General features: G+C 52.0%; 1 protein-coding gene across 1 annotated transcript in view; it reads right to left on the reverse strand.

The window, feature by feature from the left end:
• Positions 1–16,617, reverse strand: part of LOC122478623 (liprin-alpha-1-like) — a 33,015-nt gene extending 16,398 nt beyond the window's left edge. Inside the window, exons 1-8 of the mRNA XM_043572172.1 lie at positions 16,383–16,617; positions 10,543–10,644; positions 10,065–10,271; positions 9,162–9,308; positions 7,496–7,642; positions 5,832–5,966; positions 4,205–4,288; positions 2,107–2,238 (exon numbers count right to left, since the gene is read on the reverse strand). Coding sequence (XP_043428107.1) covers positions 2,107–2,238; positions 4,205–4,288; positions 5,832–5,966; positions 7,496–7,642; positions 9,162–9,308; positions 10,065–10,271; positions 10,543–10,644; positions 16,383–16,550 — 1,122 coding nt within the window. The 5' untranslated portion in view covers positions 16,551–16,617. The remainder of the gene's footprint in view (positions 1–2,106; positions 2,239–4,204; positions 4,289–5,831; positions 5,967–7,495; positions 7,643–9,161; positions 9,309–10,064; positions 10,272–10,542; positions 10,645–16,382) is intronic.
• Positions 16,618–16,835: the final 218 nt, after the last annotated feature.

The raw sequence follows: 16,835 nt of genomic DNA on the forward strand, positions 1-16,835 counted from the left end.
GCACGTGGCTAACTGAGCGCCCAAAATGGGGCTGGTCCCAACCACAGGGGATGGCACTGTGAGATGCCCCGTGGGTTGCAAGGACTGAATGTGGAAAAACATTGTAGAGTAGCTCCTTCATGTCTACACTATTTACATGATACAATAACATGTTGCTTGCATCAGGCTGCATGAAAACTAAACATCACCCGTCTGTTTGACCATTGCAACGTTTTTTTTTTTTTTTAATTTATTTTTGGGACAGAGAAAGACAGAGCATGAATGGGGGAGGAGCAGAGAGAGAGGGAGACACAGAATCGGAAACAGGCTCCAGGCTCTGAGCCATCAGCCCAGAGCCCGACGTGGGGCTCGAACTCCCAGACTGCGAGATCGTGACCTGGCTGAAGTCGGACGCTTAAGCGACTGTGCCACCCAGGCGTCCCTGTTTGACCTTTTCAAATGCAGCCTCGAGAACCCTTGGGATGACACCCGTGTCACCTGTTACCTTCCTGCTGGGCTACGCTGCACTCAACGAAAGGTTTACGCGAACATTTTCGCTTTCGAGCGAACCCCCGAAGGGACTCAGAAATCTGAACCCCATAGGCTGCTCGGCTCCAACTCCGCCACATGCGTGCCATTCAGACTTGCGAGCGTGGGGCCGCTCGAAAGCACAGTGGTGGCTCGCCTTGGAGGAAGTGTGAGCCCCAGAGGTCCCCTGCTCCTTTCCAGTCTCAACCGATCACTGAATGATTGAGAGATGGAAATACCTTCTCACGTTGCGTTTCTTATAACTGTTTTTTCAGATTGCCAACTTCTCCTAACAGAGTCTTCTGAGAAAGGTACACACAGTCCTTTAGTGTTGATTCTTTCAAACGTTCCACATGCTAGAGCATGCCGACGTTTCTCTTTACCATAACGCAGCACCACAGACAAGGCATGGAGCGGATGGCCATACCAACGAACCGGGTCACATGACCACAGAGTGAAATGCTGTCTGTGAAACTGCAGTAACAGCCTTTACTCATACTTTGTCCATGTACAATTTCTTCACGGATCACTGTCTGACTGTAAGTATGACAAGTTCCTAAGTTTACTTGCAGCAGGTACACTGGTTTGTACTAGCTTTTAGGGTCTGTGATGCCTCAGTCACTTGGGAAACCTGACCTAAGTTTCGTACATATACTTCCAATCTCACATACAACTTTCTACCGAAAGGCTGGCCCCAGTGATCAAGGTAGAATCTCACGTGGGGTATAATAACGCACCTCATAATGGGTTTTACCCAAAACAAGTGTGTCGTGTAATTAGCATTGCTCACTGGTGTCTCCAAGTGCCAATCTTAGGGAAGATTCTGGGCTCATCTACAGGGACACAGGTGTCACCAGAACCGGTAGTATCAGGTCCGCATCCAACTGTCCCCACCAGAGCTTCTCTCACAGAGATGCTATGATACTGCTTCCCTCCCGTTACACCTCAAGTGTATCCGTTATGATGGTGTGAGAGTCCAGGCTTCGACTCTTTGCAACCCAGATGAAAAGAGGGAAGGCAGGAGATGGAACAGGAGAAACTCTGTTTTCAGCTGGTTAAATGCCTGACAGAACTGCGCACTCCTACCGGTCGTTCTGGACAAAAGAGGTAGAAATTAGCTCCCCAGACAAGAACCAGGCTGAAGGTTCCAGCACAGGGGTGGCAAACGAGGGCCTGCCGACCACATCCAGCCACCGCCGGGTCCTCTCAACAAAGGGTTATCGGCACACGGCCCCTCCCCTTAGTTATATACTGCCTATGGCTGTTTCTGTGCCCATCTTTGATTAGCATGAAGCTAGCTTACTCCTTACGTCTCAGTTAGGAAAAGCCTAAAATACTCACTCTCGGGCCCTCCCCAGACCATACTCCTCTTCTAGACAGTGAGACGCACCTTCCCGCACACATACGTCGGGCAGGGACAGGACACTGGGAACTTAACGTAGGCAGTGGGTAACAGCCTGCAGTTTTTCCACGTGAAAGAATCATTTCTACTTTCTGCAGTGGCTGTTAGCCTCTGCTCCACGCTGCTCCTCAGGATCACAACGTGAGCGTCTCCTCTGTGAGGATGGGGGCACTCAGCCGCTGTCTCTCATGTCCTACCTTATCTTCCGCAGCAGCCATTCTCTCTTGTAGATGACGCTGAAGTCGCTTGTCCGATTCATACAGGAGCTTGTCAATAGTGCTGGACAGATGTTGATTAGTCTCTTCCTTTAGTTTTTCTCTCTGCCTTACCTGAAAGAGAAGACGCAGGCTTCAAGCCAAAGTGCGAACACCGGCTCAGGCGTGCGAATGACCAGCGGTGTGACCCACACGCACGCCATCCTCGGCTGCCCCTTCCCACGGCACTCTTTGGCGTGCTTGTGCGTCACTGCCAGCACCGACCTAGCGGGGCACAGAAACGCAGGAACCTGCTTCCCAGGGGTCATCACTTAGCAGGTCCCTTTGTTTCTGGGAAACAAAACACGCATGGGCCCTCACGAATGTCCTCATTATTAGCTCTCAGATGGGCTCAGGAGGCAGATGTACATGCAGGAGAGCATATTCTTAAGGGGATCAGCTGATCTACACACGGGAGGAGGAATATTCCGGGGCGGAAACAGAAGCTCGGATCTGGCCTCAGGGGGAAAGAAATGAATCCATTGACAAAACCCAAAGATAAAAAAAAAATCCCCTTTGGGAAAGATTCAGTGGTGAGAAAGACTTTCACCTGTTTTTCGTGAAATTCACACATCTCCTGAACGTTTTGTAATGGAAACTTGTATTTACCTCAAGTAATTTCCGAACGTAACCGCAAAGTTCACGGGTCTGTGTTTTATAGAACTCTCATCAATCGTATGGTTTAAAAACTTGTTTCTACCGCATATCCTGAATTAACCCAAAACAGAAGCGGCGAGGACAGGCCGGCAGGATTCAGGGGCTCCTGCCGGGCGCAGGGCCGTGGGGTACGGGGTACACATGTGCCCTGCAGTCGGGGGGCCCAGGGAGGAGGAAGAGCCCTCAGGACACACCCGCAGGCTAGGCAATGGACAGTCCCTCCAAGTTCGGGCTTCCTCATCTCTAAGCCACACCTGCTGGCACCTCTTTCCTTGGGAGCAGGCAACAGAAAGCACGACCACCACACCTCACACGCAGCAACGGCCATCACTTGGAAAAGACCCTGGCCACCCCACAAGAAGGGATCAGCACCCAAGTATTTTTCAAGCAAAGCAGCTTAAAAGTGTCCTTGCAATTGTCTCAGTTATAATAGAATCCTTATCTCAACACCTGTCCCTCCAAACTACCATACAGTCCTAAAGGCAATGAAGTGCTTCTCTAAGTAGGTGAGGTCGAATTCTCGGCCCAAGAGGCTAGCGTCTGGTTGTGCTCGCTTGTGTGCATGTGTCATGGCGGGCTGGGGTCGGCCAACCGAGCCGTCACGCTGGCATCAGAAGCTTCACTCCGCGGAAACTCATGTTTTATTCTCTGACCCTGAGGGCCAAGCACACGAGTTTCTGGTGTAAGTTAAGGGTGAGTGTTTTGAGTTTTCTGGTGAAAACAAAACCTGATGGCCTTGGATGGACGTCCCAAGTTGGGGAGGCTGCTGCCTGCTCTGTCTCCTGGGTGTTTCATGTTGACGTCCGACCAGCTCCCGCAGGGAAAAATCTCAGGGGATTCAAGGGACAGGGGCCTCCCTTTCGTCAAGGCTCGATGACGCTATTCCTCTTCTTAGGAACATCTACCCCGACCTGTGCCTTTACATCTCAAGTAGAAATTCAGGATGTGGGGACCAAGGTCAGGCCCGTGACCTGATTTCAGGACCTCAGTGTCATGTCCTAAGGAAGGAGACCCCTCCTCTAGGCTGCCCTACCCCAGGCCAGTACCTCCGCTTTGGCCAAGGGACACCCACGAGGTCCCGCGTCAACCGTGAGTAGCTGCTAATGAGCTGGTGGGCACGGTGGGCTGTGCGGGTGCCTCCACCCCTAGGCGGCACTGCCTACGGGGCCCCAGCGTCCAGAGAACATTGTCCACAGGCTAGGAGTGTTCACTAACATCCAACTTGCACAAGAGTGCACTGTACCCCTGATGGGATCGAGAAGGGGCCTGGCGTCCACGTGGGGAGAAGTGGGAAACAAGGGACCACTCCCTACCCCCACACCCCCAGCCTGCGCCTCATCCTCAATCACTGCCAGGTGCGCGGCTGCTCCGCCCGGACACGTACCCGCTGCAGTTCTTGGTTCTTTTCCTCCAGCTGGGCCTCCATCTGGCGCAGCCTTTCTTCCATGTTGCCACGCCTCTGCTCGGCCTGTGGGCGACAGCGGGGTCAGAAGAGCTGGCTGCCCCACACCACACACTGTGCCTACGCACGACATGCTGTGAGCGGCCTTCTGCCTGCTCACAGTCCCTACAGGCCTCATGCGTGCCAGTGGGAAACACTGGGCTTCCTTGCTGGTGACCGGGGGTAGGCAACGGTCTCATCCCCACCCCGGGTCCCGGATCCTTGGACGGTGCCTCGTCCCCCGGGAGACACCCCTGTCCACTCAGCAGCAAGCGGAAAGAGCAAACAGGCGTGCTGCCTTCCTAAGCTGGGAAGTTACTTCCAACAACTTAGCTTCCTCAGCAGCACAGTGTCCAAAGACAAAGGGTCGGGCTACACGGCTGACCAGGGACAGGAGACAGGACAGGCGAGAAAAGAAACGGAGACTTGGCATGCAGATCACAAAGGAGGAGAGGCTCTGTTGGAGCCTGGGCCTGTGGGCGCCCAATGCCGCCTGCCCGACTTGATGGCAGCCTTGAGGGCCATTATCCCGTGACGAACCCACCCCCCTTCCCACTGGGACCCTCACTGCACTGGAACCGGTGACACAGAAGCACCGACAGGCTCCCTGCTACAGGTTCCCTCAGCCCAGGTTCCGGAAGGATGGACTGGCTGCCCAGTCATGTGCTCCCTCGTCCTGTGTGCATCACTCGATCCCAGCACAGACTACATCATGTCTGGAAACTACCTCTTCAACTGCTGCCTTCCTCTGTGGGTGGTGAGGGCTGTGAGAGCTGGGAGGGCAGGGACTGTGTCTGGCACGTTCCTCGACTCTATTTGTGGAACCTCCGAGTGAATTCCTTAAAGATTTATTTCTTAAAGGGGTGTCTGGGTGGCTCAGTCAGTCGGGTTCTGACTCTTGGCTTCAGCTCAGGTCATGAACTCAAGGTTTGGGCGTTCGAGCCCTGGGTCAGGCTCTGTACTGATAGCATGGAGCCTACTTGGCATTCTATCTCCTTCTTTCTGCCCCTCCCCTGCTCATGTATGTGCCCATGCTCGCCCTCTCTGTCTGTGTCAAATAAATGAACATTTAAGAATTTTTTAAAATAAAAACGATTGTGTTTAAAAGAGGATAGGATTTTCTCATTTCTCGGAAAAATTCTATGCTTTCTTTGTTTTTTTTTTTTCCTTCGGTAAGCTCTACACCCAACGGGGAGCTCAGACTCATGACCCTGAGATCAAGAGTCCCAAGCTCCACTGACTGAGCCGGCCAGGCACCCCTGTCCTTCTCTTGCCCAAGGCTACTATCTTGAGCTTTGAGTCGCTGACTTAAGTCTGAAAAGCAGTGAGTCTTAGATGCAGCCAACGGCAAACAGCACACGTCAGACAAAACCGGAGGGAACAAAACTGGGGATGATGCCTGCCGTTTGAAAAGCATTCCAATCTCAGACAAAGTAGCACCGAAAACAGATCTCAGCTGGTTCGCGGACTTTGGCACGCCGACGTTACCGGTGAGAAATGAGATACAAGCACGGACCGCCATGAAAATGACATTCCCACCATGGGACCCAGAAGGAAACGGGGGCCCCACCTTGCAGAGGGTGGCCACCCTCTGGGCCGGCTCGGCTTCCACCTCGGGCAGCGACTTGGCCTTCCTCGGGGTCGGCTGCAGCTTCCGCTCCGCCACCTCCAGGCGCTCTTGCAACTGGCGGTTTTGATCCACAGTCTAGGAAATGAAGGCAAAGCATCAAAGTGTAGCAAGTCTTCTCTCCGTTTCCATTTTTAATAAAGTGAAACAAAATCTGAATGCAGAGATCTGCTGTTAGTTCTGACCGAAGCCAACAGTTTGGTAGGTGCTTCAGAGTAAACCTTTCCTTTCTGCAAGGAGTCACCCACGGCCTTGGTCCTCCTTTCACTACGCAAAACATGTCTTGCCAAACTCTTTGCTCTTCTTCAGTATCTTCAAAGAAGTCTTTCCAAAGACAAAGTTCCCACACATTAAAGAAAACCCATCTTCTGGAGGAGCTTGCCCGTTCTTCCTGACCAGTAAACGAGAGAAGGGTGAGGTCCTAACCCTTCGTAAACATATTTATACTGTGGTCCGAGGGCTCGCTACATAGGACATTCTGAGGTGGGCACATCAGCCAGCACAGAGCTTCTGAGAGCATGCCTGATGCCAGTTGAGTTCTTTTTGGAAGTGTACCATTATTCAACAAAAACACTCTCCCTCTTGACCAAAAACGTGGAAACCTTCAACGTGGAAAAGTTAGACACGAGATTTTTTGTTAAAGGACTTGTAGGGAAGCCGAGGTGGCTCAGTCGGTTAAGCGTCCACCTTCGGCTCAGGTCATGATCTCATAGCTCATGGGGTCAACCCCGCCTCGTGCTCTGTGCTGACAGCTCAGAGCCTGGAGCCTGCTTTGGATTCTGTGTCTCCCTCTCTCTCACTCTGGCTCCCTTTCTCAAAAATAAATAAGCATTAAAAATATATAAAGTCATTTTAAAAATCATGTACAAGGTGAGGTTTTTGCAAGGTTAACGTTTGTTCCCACAGACTCCTTCCATCTTCTGTGTGCATATAGCTCTGTGTGTATATACAGACCGCGTATCATGCTTTAAAACCCTCCAAAATAAATCACATGCTGTACACATAGTATTTCGTGATCTGCCCTTTACACTCATGCTTTGGAACATGTTACGTGCTCTCAAACAGCATTCCTCGATGTCATTTTAATGGCTTCCTAGTATTTCACTTTGATTATCATGTTGGGTCGACTGACACATTTGACAAACACACCAGACAAAGCTCTCTCTGTTTCCAAGAAGCTGGATGTGGTGTTCCTGTTCAATGCCGGATGACCTGAGACAACCAAGGAAGAGACGTGCTGCTTCCCAAAGCACAGGGTCTCACATCCTCACGCCAGACTGTGCTTCTGCCCCGGCCATTCCCCCCGATCTCAGGTACTAACCAAAATGGCCAGCTGCCTACACATTCCCGGCCACTCCCTGCTCCTTTGGAAACAGTGCTAACAGGCAACAGAGTAACGTGCATGTAAGACAAGACAAAGAAGGAATCAAGGAGGGGAGCCCCATAACATGCTTCCATAAAATTCGAAAGAATTAAACCCTGGACGTTGAAGTAACCCCGCTGGTCAACACAAGATTCTAAGATCCTAAAACCTTGACATTGACACTTGGTCCTTAACTTGACTTGTAATTAATAAAAGTGGAATGAAGTTCAACGAAACCAACGACCTGTCGATGCAGAGAGTCCTTCTTTGCGATCTCGTTTTCAAGTTTATCCTTGAGGTCGTGCAGAGAGGTGGCTTTGTGCTGTGCCCTGAGGCAGCGCTTCTCAAGGGTAGTGATCCTGTCTTGCATGTCTTCCTTCTGGGCCACGGCCTACAGCAGGTATTTCAGAGGGAAAACAGGGAAAGAATTAGCGTACGACACATTAACACGCTCCAGACACAAAAACCGGGCGAAATCCTCATTTTCCAAACAAACAGAAAAGTAGCATCCTCGGGGTACCTGGGTGGCTCAGCCGGTGTCGCTTTGTGAGTTGGCGCCCGCCCCGCGTCAGGCTCTGTACCGACAGTGCGGAGGCTGCTCAGGATTCTGACCAGTTACCCAGGCTTATTCTTTCCCAGGTGTTCAAAGACAAACGGATAATAAAGTCTCCCGGAAATCACCTCGGTTGCCTCCGGACACCGTTGAGCTTTCCACAGAACAGCGACTTGCCTCTGGAGGCACACACCATGAGACAACCATCCTTTTTCCGGGGAAAAGGTGGATGAAATCTCATCCAATTACCACAGAGTTGAAGCAGCAGTGTTAACAAATGGAAGCCAAACTCCACCTTTCATATAACTGGAAGTCATCTTCTATAGCCTAACCCTGTAACAACATTGTATCCCATGGTATCTGACACTGCCAATGGAACCAGAACGTCCTGCCCTGCTTTTCTTGTCCAACACGGGAAAGATTCCTCTTCCAGCCCTCCGTGTTTACTAAGCAATTTATGTCAGCAGTCTCAAGAGTGAAAGTGATGAGTCCTAAGAAATGATTTCCTAAATTCTCTGCATCTTGAACTCTGCTGAGGGGTCTCTCCCCACCTTTGCCAAACAACAACTTCACTGAACAGGTTCTATAATTTCTGCAAATACTTTTGTTTTAAATTCTGACACGATCTCCCCCACACTAGGGTACTAAACAGACTGCTCGTGCACTTACACCCTCAAGGGTCTGACAGGGTGTTCCGAGGTGGCATTTCCGGGCTGGGGGTGGGGTGTGCGGGGACTGTCCGCAAAGGGCAGCTCACAGTGACAGGAGGAGGCACAGAGAAACCATCCTACCCTTACTAGTTTCTGTGACAATGATCAGATTCCCATCGACGTCCACACGTGCAGAAGCGGCCGCACTCCTCCATGACCTTACACCAGAACCAGCGGGCTGCGCCTCGCTCACTCTGACCGCCACGACCAGGGGCACGGAACCCCTGGGAGGAGGGCAGGGCGGCAGAGGTGGCCGTGACGGCCCCTGGCAGCGCCGCCCCCGCAAGGCCGTGCCCCCGGAAACGACCTGGCAGCACCACGCTGGTTCCTACGTGCCGAGTGTGTTCCCAAAACGGACCGAGAGCATGGCATGGGCCAAGCTCAGGTGGCCCACACTCCACACCCGAGGCCACTCTGCCGCCTGCCTGCCAGGCCTCTGCAGGGGAGAGTCCAGGGAGGACAGATTCCACCACACAGACGGGGAGGCAGCCCGCCCAGGCCCCGGAGTCACGTCCCGTTCTGCTGCTACTTCTACCAAACTCCAAACGTTCAAAACCCGTGGGAGACGAAGGACACACGGGGCAAGGCCGAACCAAACACCCCACGTTAGGCTCGACGATGGCGTGGCCATTTCAACTGACACTCACTTCACGGACATCTCTTTGTAATATGGTGTTCCTTGCTTCAGAAAGGATGAGGTCTTTCCTTGAGGTGTCTAGGTCCTCTTCCAGCTTGGCCACGAGAATGCACAGGGTAGTCAGGAGCTCTTTCACCTGGCTCTGCACCTTTGACACTCAGAAAGGGAAGCAACATGTGAGGGCCCCCACTGCTAGTCTTCCTATGTTGTTTTTTTTTTTCAATGTTTATTTATTTTTTGGGGGACAGAGAGAGACAGAGCATGAACGGGGGAGGGGCAGAGAGAGAGGGAAACACAGAATCGGAAACAGGCTCCAGGCTCTGAGCCATCAGCCCAGAGCCTGACGCGGGGCTCGAACTCACGGACCGCGAGATCGTGACCTGGCTGAAGTCGGACGCTTAACCGACTGCGCCACCCAGGCCCCCCGTGTTGTTTTAAAAACAATGGATAAAAAGGAAACCCCCTCCAATCAAATCCTGGGATGATGTCTGGAGCTGAACTCTGCGTGTGGCCCCTAATTCTTCTACGAAACTACACCCCTCCAGTGCCACACGTAACTGCTCTCTCACCTGGAAACAAAGGGATTGAGTTGGTACACAGAGGTGTTTCATTAGTCCTTACTCTACAGTTACCCTAAGACCCCTTCGCCTCAAAGAACATGACAGAATGCTGGTAAGCTTTTTCACGGATGCTCCTGTTCACAAACTTGCTTGTTAACCCCTTTCAATTTTACATTCGAGACAAATCTTCCCCGAAATAAATTACATTATGCAATCTGTACTAGCCAATCGATACACACAACATTTCCACCAACTACTGCTTTTTAACCATACAGACCTGTCTTCTTACAAGAATTCAAGAAGATGAAAAGGAAACTCCAGTCACACAAACACACAAAGTGTGCCTAGAACACACAGCATGTGCACAAATTGAGAACCGCTGTGGCTAGGCACACCATTTCAGCCTCGGTTTTGTCCTTCTCCAATATGGAGTTGAGGACCTTGAGCACCTCCACCTCACTGGACACGCCGGCAGGAGTCTTCGCCTGTCGCCGTATGACTGTTTTTTGAAGAGCTCTCTCGTGCCTGGAGACGAGGAACTCCAAATGTTCCAGCAGCAGCTGGCGGGAGAGGCAAAAGGAAAACCGTGTTTCAAGAACACCTTCAATTCCGGGCCTCAAGTTCACCAAATGCAAAACCAAGTCTGAATCCCTTCAATTCAGATCCCAGGTAGGGAGCCACCCCCTCGAATGTGTGAAAATAGCCTTACTCCTCCTCACGGATCAAACAAGGTTTGAGAACAATAGGTCCCAGCCAACTCCACGGGGACATGTGGACAAGGGGCATGAATGGTGTCCTGTGTTTAAAGACACTGGCAGTGCGCCTACTGACCCTGGTGTTGTTTCTCTCCGCCTTCAGGTTGGCGATCTCCTCCTCTCTCTGCATTAGCTGCTCCCTGCAGGTGTGGAGCTCTGCAGCGAGAGCTGCACACTCCTGGGGTCGGAGAGGGGACAAAAGTGGAGAGACACAGGGGGTCTTTACCAGAGCACACCAGGCCTCCGTGGCCCTCCAGAGTCCCAGCACCCACCACCCTCAAGTAGCATCACACACACCAGTCCCCTCCTCACCACCCACAGGAGTCCCGGGGATTTTCGGAGGGACCGACACTCAAGGGGACAGACGTTTTCAGGTGCCTGGCAGGTCTAGGACTCAGGAACTCTGCTGACTCGGGAGCAACAGGCCGAGAAGCCTCCTGCCCATCCGCAGCCTCTGGCCTCGTCTGGCAAGCAGGCTTGTGGAGCGGCAGTGGGGAAAGGCTGACGGTCCTCAAAAGCTGCTGTCTTAGCCTGAACCCCTGGCTCAATCAGACTCAACCCTACCCGATGGACTTTTCAAAAATGATGGTAGGACTCTTGACGAAAGGGCGAGTTTACGACTTCTTTCCATAGGCAAGCAGGAAATATTATGGAGGAAGGGTTTCTGAGGAGAGTGATGCCAGGGCCCACCACCCCGCGTGGGGCTTCTCTCCCGCCAATACTGAGCGCCCGCCCAGGACATGGCGTACAGGTGGGCTCCAAGGAGGTGGACGCACACTCTCCAGTCAGTCGAGCGCAGAGTCCGGTGCAGGGCTCAATCCCTGAACCATGACATCATGACCTGAGCTGAAACCAAGAGTCAGACGCTTAATGCCCTGAGACACCCAGGCGCCCCAGAGCTTTGGTCTCTGTAGGACAGACGAGGGGATAAACGTTCACTTAACAACTGACATTCCAAATAAAGAGAGTTGTTGATTTCAGCAATTCTAGAAAATCCAAGTACAAACTGGTGACATACTTCAATTTCTTTCATAAATTAACCCTTTCCAAATCAACGGAATGTCACCACAGAACTGACCACGTTCCTTGCAATCTGACTTGACAAGGTGAACCCACAGAAGCCTATCTGATCCTTGAGGTAGGACTGTGCAGGCCCATTTCTATGTGGGGATTTTTGTTCCAATAAATACATTGGAAACTTTTCTGGAGATGTGTGACATTTGGAAAGACTGGCAGATGAGCTGAGCAGCTACGAAGTATCAAAACTAGTAAGTAAACGGGAGGCCACGAGTGCATGAAATATACGCAGATACTAGGCTATTAGAGCATTTCCTCCCCGAAAACATACACAAACCTACTCTAACAAGAGAAAACGTATCATTTTGCACACAGAAACTGACCGTACCTACATGGTGCCATTTGCAGTCAAGAGAAAGGCAAACCAATGTGGAGACGCAGGATTAAGTCCTAACCGCATAACACAAGCTGTAGCAGACGCTGTCCTCTGGGGGAAGTGTGCACCACCTCCTGTTGCTATTGAGGTCCCCTCAAGTGTTGCACGAATCCACGAATCTCCTACTCAGCTCTTGGTAAGCACTTCCTTTCTCCAGTAAATCAAGCACCACAGGAGAAGTGATTTCTCAGGGTTCCTGCATCATTTTCACCATGTTAAGGGCAATACCATGAACCTTAATTACATCCTGGGACCCATTTGAAGTGTCCCCAGGGATGCTGGACGTGCTCCCGCGATGCAGAGAAGACTCATGGTATGACAAGAAAAGGCTGAATGGCCTGACACGTCCTGAGGTCCACAGCTGCAGCTGCCAGCCGGCCAGCGTGAGGACCATGGAGGCACAAAGAAAGGGAAATTCTCGAAGCTCTCGCTGCGGCTACCCCAGCACACGCAAAAACCTGGTGCTATTTGTGAGACATCTTTGTGTCTCGTGTGGAAGATGTGGCATCTCTGTGGATGTAGGACTGCTGTGAGACGGGCACACCTGCAGACTCAACTCAAACTGCAAGACAAGTGAAGACCTGACATCACGACGTAAGGCAGAAGGAAGGGAAGGATCGAAAACTGGCACATTTCAATGCAGGCACAGGATAGCTTGGTGATTTTAGAAAGGGGTTTGGCTTTGAAAATGGTCCAGACGATAGGAGAAGCAGCTTCCACCACGAAGAAGAAGGACACAGTTTCCCAGACGCCCGAGAGAAGATTGCAGAGAAGCAGGAACTACCATCCACCGCATGTCAACCACTCCAACACAAAAAGTGAAAACCCAAGAAAATCAGTTGAGGAGACCATGGCTGCCTGCACAGGTTTTTCATGCAGAAGGAGGTGCCCTGTCGGGGGGAAAATGCCACAAACGACATTTATTCACGAGAAAGACAAGTGAGCACCAAGATGTTGGGTAGGAAGGGGTGAAGCAGCGACCGAATGAGCGGATACAGGCGGGGGTGTGAGCAGGGCGGCTGGCCCTGTGTAGGAAGCTCACCCCAGGTTCCTGAAGGCAACAAGTCCCAGTGGCCAGTGGTCTGGCTGCACAACCAGAGCCCTTGCCCTGGACCAGTTCCATCCCGGCTCTGTCCCTCAACTCAGGAAGTACGCTGAGAGCAAGGGAATGTCCTCTAAAGTTCTTCTGACATCGGACAATGTCCTGGCCACCCAGAACCCCACGGGTCACCACCAAACGTGTCTTGGTGGCTCACTCGCTCCGGAGCGCAGCGGGTCTAAGTCAGCCTGCGGACCAGGGGCCACGAGGACTTGTGAGGCTCATGGCACAGGCACGTTACAAGAAGGACAGTCAATGCTGCCAAAGAGAACCGCCACAGAGGGAACATTATGAAAGTCAGGAAGATGCCAAGGGACGTTACAAAAAACTCTGGGGAAACCATCAAGCCCAACACAATCAAGAAATCCCTGCTAGAGATGACTGTCCATACGACGTGCGTGATTTCCAGGACCTATGACACAGCCAATCAGGAAACTCATGACTGAGACTGTGCATATGGCAAAAAGAAAAAAAAAGAAAAAGAAAAAGAGTTGGGGGATGCAGGGATTCAAAATGCGTATCCTACAGAAGGTCACGAGCACAGAGAAAAGCCCAGAGGAGGTCACAGAAGAAGACAGCAGAGAGAGGAGATCTGGCGAAGCAGACGGAGGGCGAGGAAGGTGGCATGGAAGCGGCATCGCTGGAAAGCACGCTGCCACCAGGAGTGATCCGGCAGAGTCTCGGCTCCTTTCCCACATGGACCCTTCCATGACAAGGGCGCTGGGACTAAAGCCAGCCAGCCGTCTATGGAAACATTGGCCAGGAACAGAGAGGCCCTTGTGGAAAGCTGCACAGACAGTGCCCGCCTCCACCCCCATACCGCCAGGCCCCAAGGCCCAAGACTGCCCCATCTAGCGGGTCCCCCCCACCCCATGCAGGTCTGCATATCAGCACATTTGTGAGGACCCACCCCCACTTTCCAGACAGCAAATCCTCACCAAGGTGCTCAGTGAACCACTTCGCCTGCCATGCACACGTCTGTGCGTGAAAATCGAGGGAGCATGCAGCCAGGCCGCCCGGGACGCATGTGTGTCACCACCACCTAAGCGTTCATCAGGAGGAACATCGTGTGGAGACTTGTGTGCACTTGGACAGCCTATCCTCACACGGGCATAAGGGCAGTAAGATCTGACATAAAACGAATAACGTGTTGTTCCATAACCTGGCTTTCAAAAAATGACATTTCCTTCTGGCAGGTCTCTCTCGGTCCCCGCCCAGAGAAAATGCCTCTCAGCCTACTATCACAGGCTGTTTTTGTAATGTAACAATGTGTCCAGACTGTATTAGGAATATGGCTGTAAAACTGCAGGCTAGAAAAGCTTTGTAACCATGCATTCACCCGTGTATCTCCTAGGCCATGGCGAAGCAATCGTACTGAGTACACCAGGCCATCATGAAGCATTCACCCTTCATTGGTAATGCATGAATTGTTACATCCGTAAATACACAGGAATCTTTCCAATTCCTCCCATTTCTGATGCACAGTGCTAAGGATACACGTAACAACAGCGTAGTGTGTCACCTGAGACAGCACTGATGTGGGTTCTGATAGACAATTCATTCTAGAAACAGATGGAGAATAAACTCAGGGATCAATACAGCGCAGAGCTGTGCACCTATTTCCCTGTGACGTAAAACTGTTTCTCTAGCTTACTTGACTCGAAGAATATAGTATATGACACATACAAGATACAGGTGCTAATGCACTGTTTTTCTCTCTACTCAGGTTACTGGACAACAGGAGAGTTTGAACAGTTAAGTGTTCTGGGGACCAAACCTTATACATGGATTTTCAATTGTGGGCAGGGTGGAACCCCGAACACCAAGTTGTTCTACGGACAGCTCTACTCATCCTCGGGGAAGAACGAAGCAAGCACGACCTTTGTGAACAACAGAAAAGAGGAAAATAGAAATAGATTTTCTGTTTTAATTTTGTAATGTCATTCTTTATTCCTTAGAGACGGAGAGCAGCAGGGGACGGGCAGAGTGAGAGGGAGACAAGGAATTGAAAGCAGACTCCAGGCTCTGGGCTGTCAGCTCAGAGCCCGTCTCGGGGGTTCCCTCGCCAAGAAAAAGTTCATGACGGGGCCAAAGTCAGCCGCTTAACTCACTGAGCAACCTAGGAGCAGAAAAGGAGAAGTTTAGACGGTCCTTGTACACAAGGCATACGTGTTTCCCCAAAGGAGTTAGTGACCAAGTTGCTCAGGAACACCCAGCACTAAGTGCCAGCAGGCAGGACACAGATTCAGAAAGAAAGGCCGTCTTCTCAGAGAGAGAGGCGTATTGTACACGGATGGGGCAGAACGCCAGCATCTCTGCACAGCAGGAGGCGCCCCCCGCCCCACAGCCAAGCAGCTGCGAGGTGAGTGGGGCCGGCGCAGGGAAGACCGCAGGACTCGGCCCCTCCCCGAGTCCACCCGAGTGATGACAGGGTACAGATCTCCAGAGACCTCACAGATGGCCTCTGAGACAGGCAAGCTCCACGCCACAGGACCCACGGACCAGCAGGGAGAGGGAAGAGCAGGAAAGAGGCAAAGCCATCTCCCTGGCTTCTGACCACCGGACCAGGGAGCAAGCTGCTCTGTTCCCAGGAGGAGGCACAGGTGTGGGGAGGAGGGTGGTGGCCCGTGTGGAACTCAAAGAGCCCACAGTCCGCCCAGATGGACCTTCACTACGAGGTGCTTGGAAAGACGTCCGGGAGACAGAGTGGGGTGCATGAAGGAGAACACAGGGCAGCCGAACCTCCCAAGGAAAACCGCCTCCCCGAGTCTGACCCACACCGACCCATGGGACAAAACGGCCACCCTGCAGCCGCACTGTGCACACGTTCCCCCATTCCACCGAACCACACACTCCCATGCCGTTCTATGACTCTCCGTAAAACCGCATACGTCTCTGGGCGAGGTAACTGCAGCACATAGTGTTCAGCACCTAGTACCGTGCCTGCCACGCACTCCAGAACAGGTGAATACTTTAGTGTACGCCTTGTACCCACACACGTAAATATTACACACGCTGCTTTTAAACATTACGTAGTTCTGTATAGGATATAAAGACGCACACTGTCCTGTGCTTTATGAGATGGGTGATGTGAGGGGCTTGTACCTGTTGCCTAAAGCACGAATCTTAGCGCTCAACCCACACATTAGAAGGAGCCACTCTACCCAATGACGTCTACACTGCATCCATTCTTGTCTCCTCCCCCAACCCACTATCCACACAGAACCAGCACCAGCTTTCAAAAAATTCAACAACATCATGCCAGTCCTTCCCCCTGAGGACACAACGACCCCAGGCCCTTTTCTGAAAACCCAACTCCTTACGGGGTAGGTTCTGTCCCAACACCAGCTGCCTGGTGCCTCACCTGGCTCCGCTTCCGCTTCCATCGCTCACAACAAAGCCAAGCTCCTCCTTGACCCCGGCCTTTGGCCTCGGAGTCAGACTGCTGGGAGAGTGCTCGGTCAGCCTCAGCTCCCGAGCGACCTCTCCGGAAAAGGCCTTTCCGGAACCACGGTGCACAAGTAAGCGACATTTCCTCCTAACCCCTTCACTCGTCCAGATACACTCTTCTCAGCTGTGCCTCCACCCCCGTCTCCGAGGAGCACAGCAGCCAGAGCCTGGCGACCACAATGGTGCAGAGTCACAAAAGGGCTCAACAAGGGTGGGTGGTTGTGTCTCTGCAGATGATTCGGGTGCACCAACACAGAAGCCCTTTTTGTGGGGGCTACACTGTACACATACAGACATCATAAGGACTCTAAACCCGTATCTTTCTATAATAACACGGAATGTAAATGGACCAAATGCGCTAACCAAA

Source organism: Prionailurus bengalensis, unplaced genomic scaffold (assembly GCF_016509475.1).
Source record: "Prionailurus bengalensis isolate Pbe53 unplaced genomic scaffold, Fcat_Pben_1.1_paternal_pri Un_scaffold_114, whole genome shotgun sequence".
NCBI classification, from domain to species: domain Eukaryota; kingdom Metazoa; phylum Chordata; class Mammalia; order Carnivora; family Felidae; genus Prionailurus; species Prionailurus bengalensis.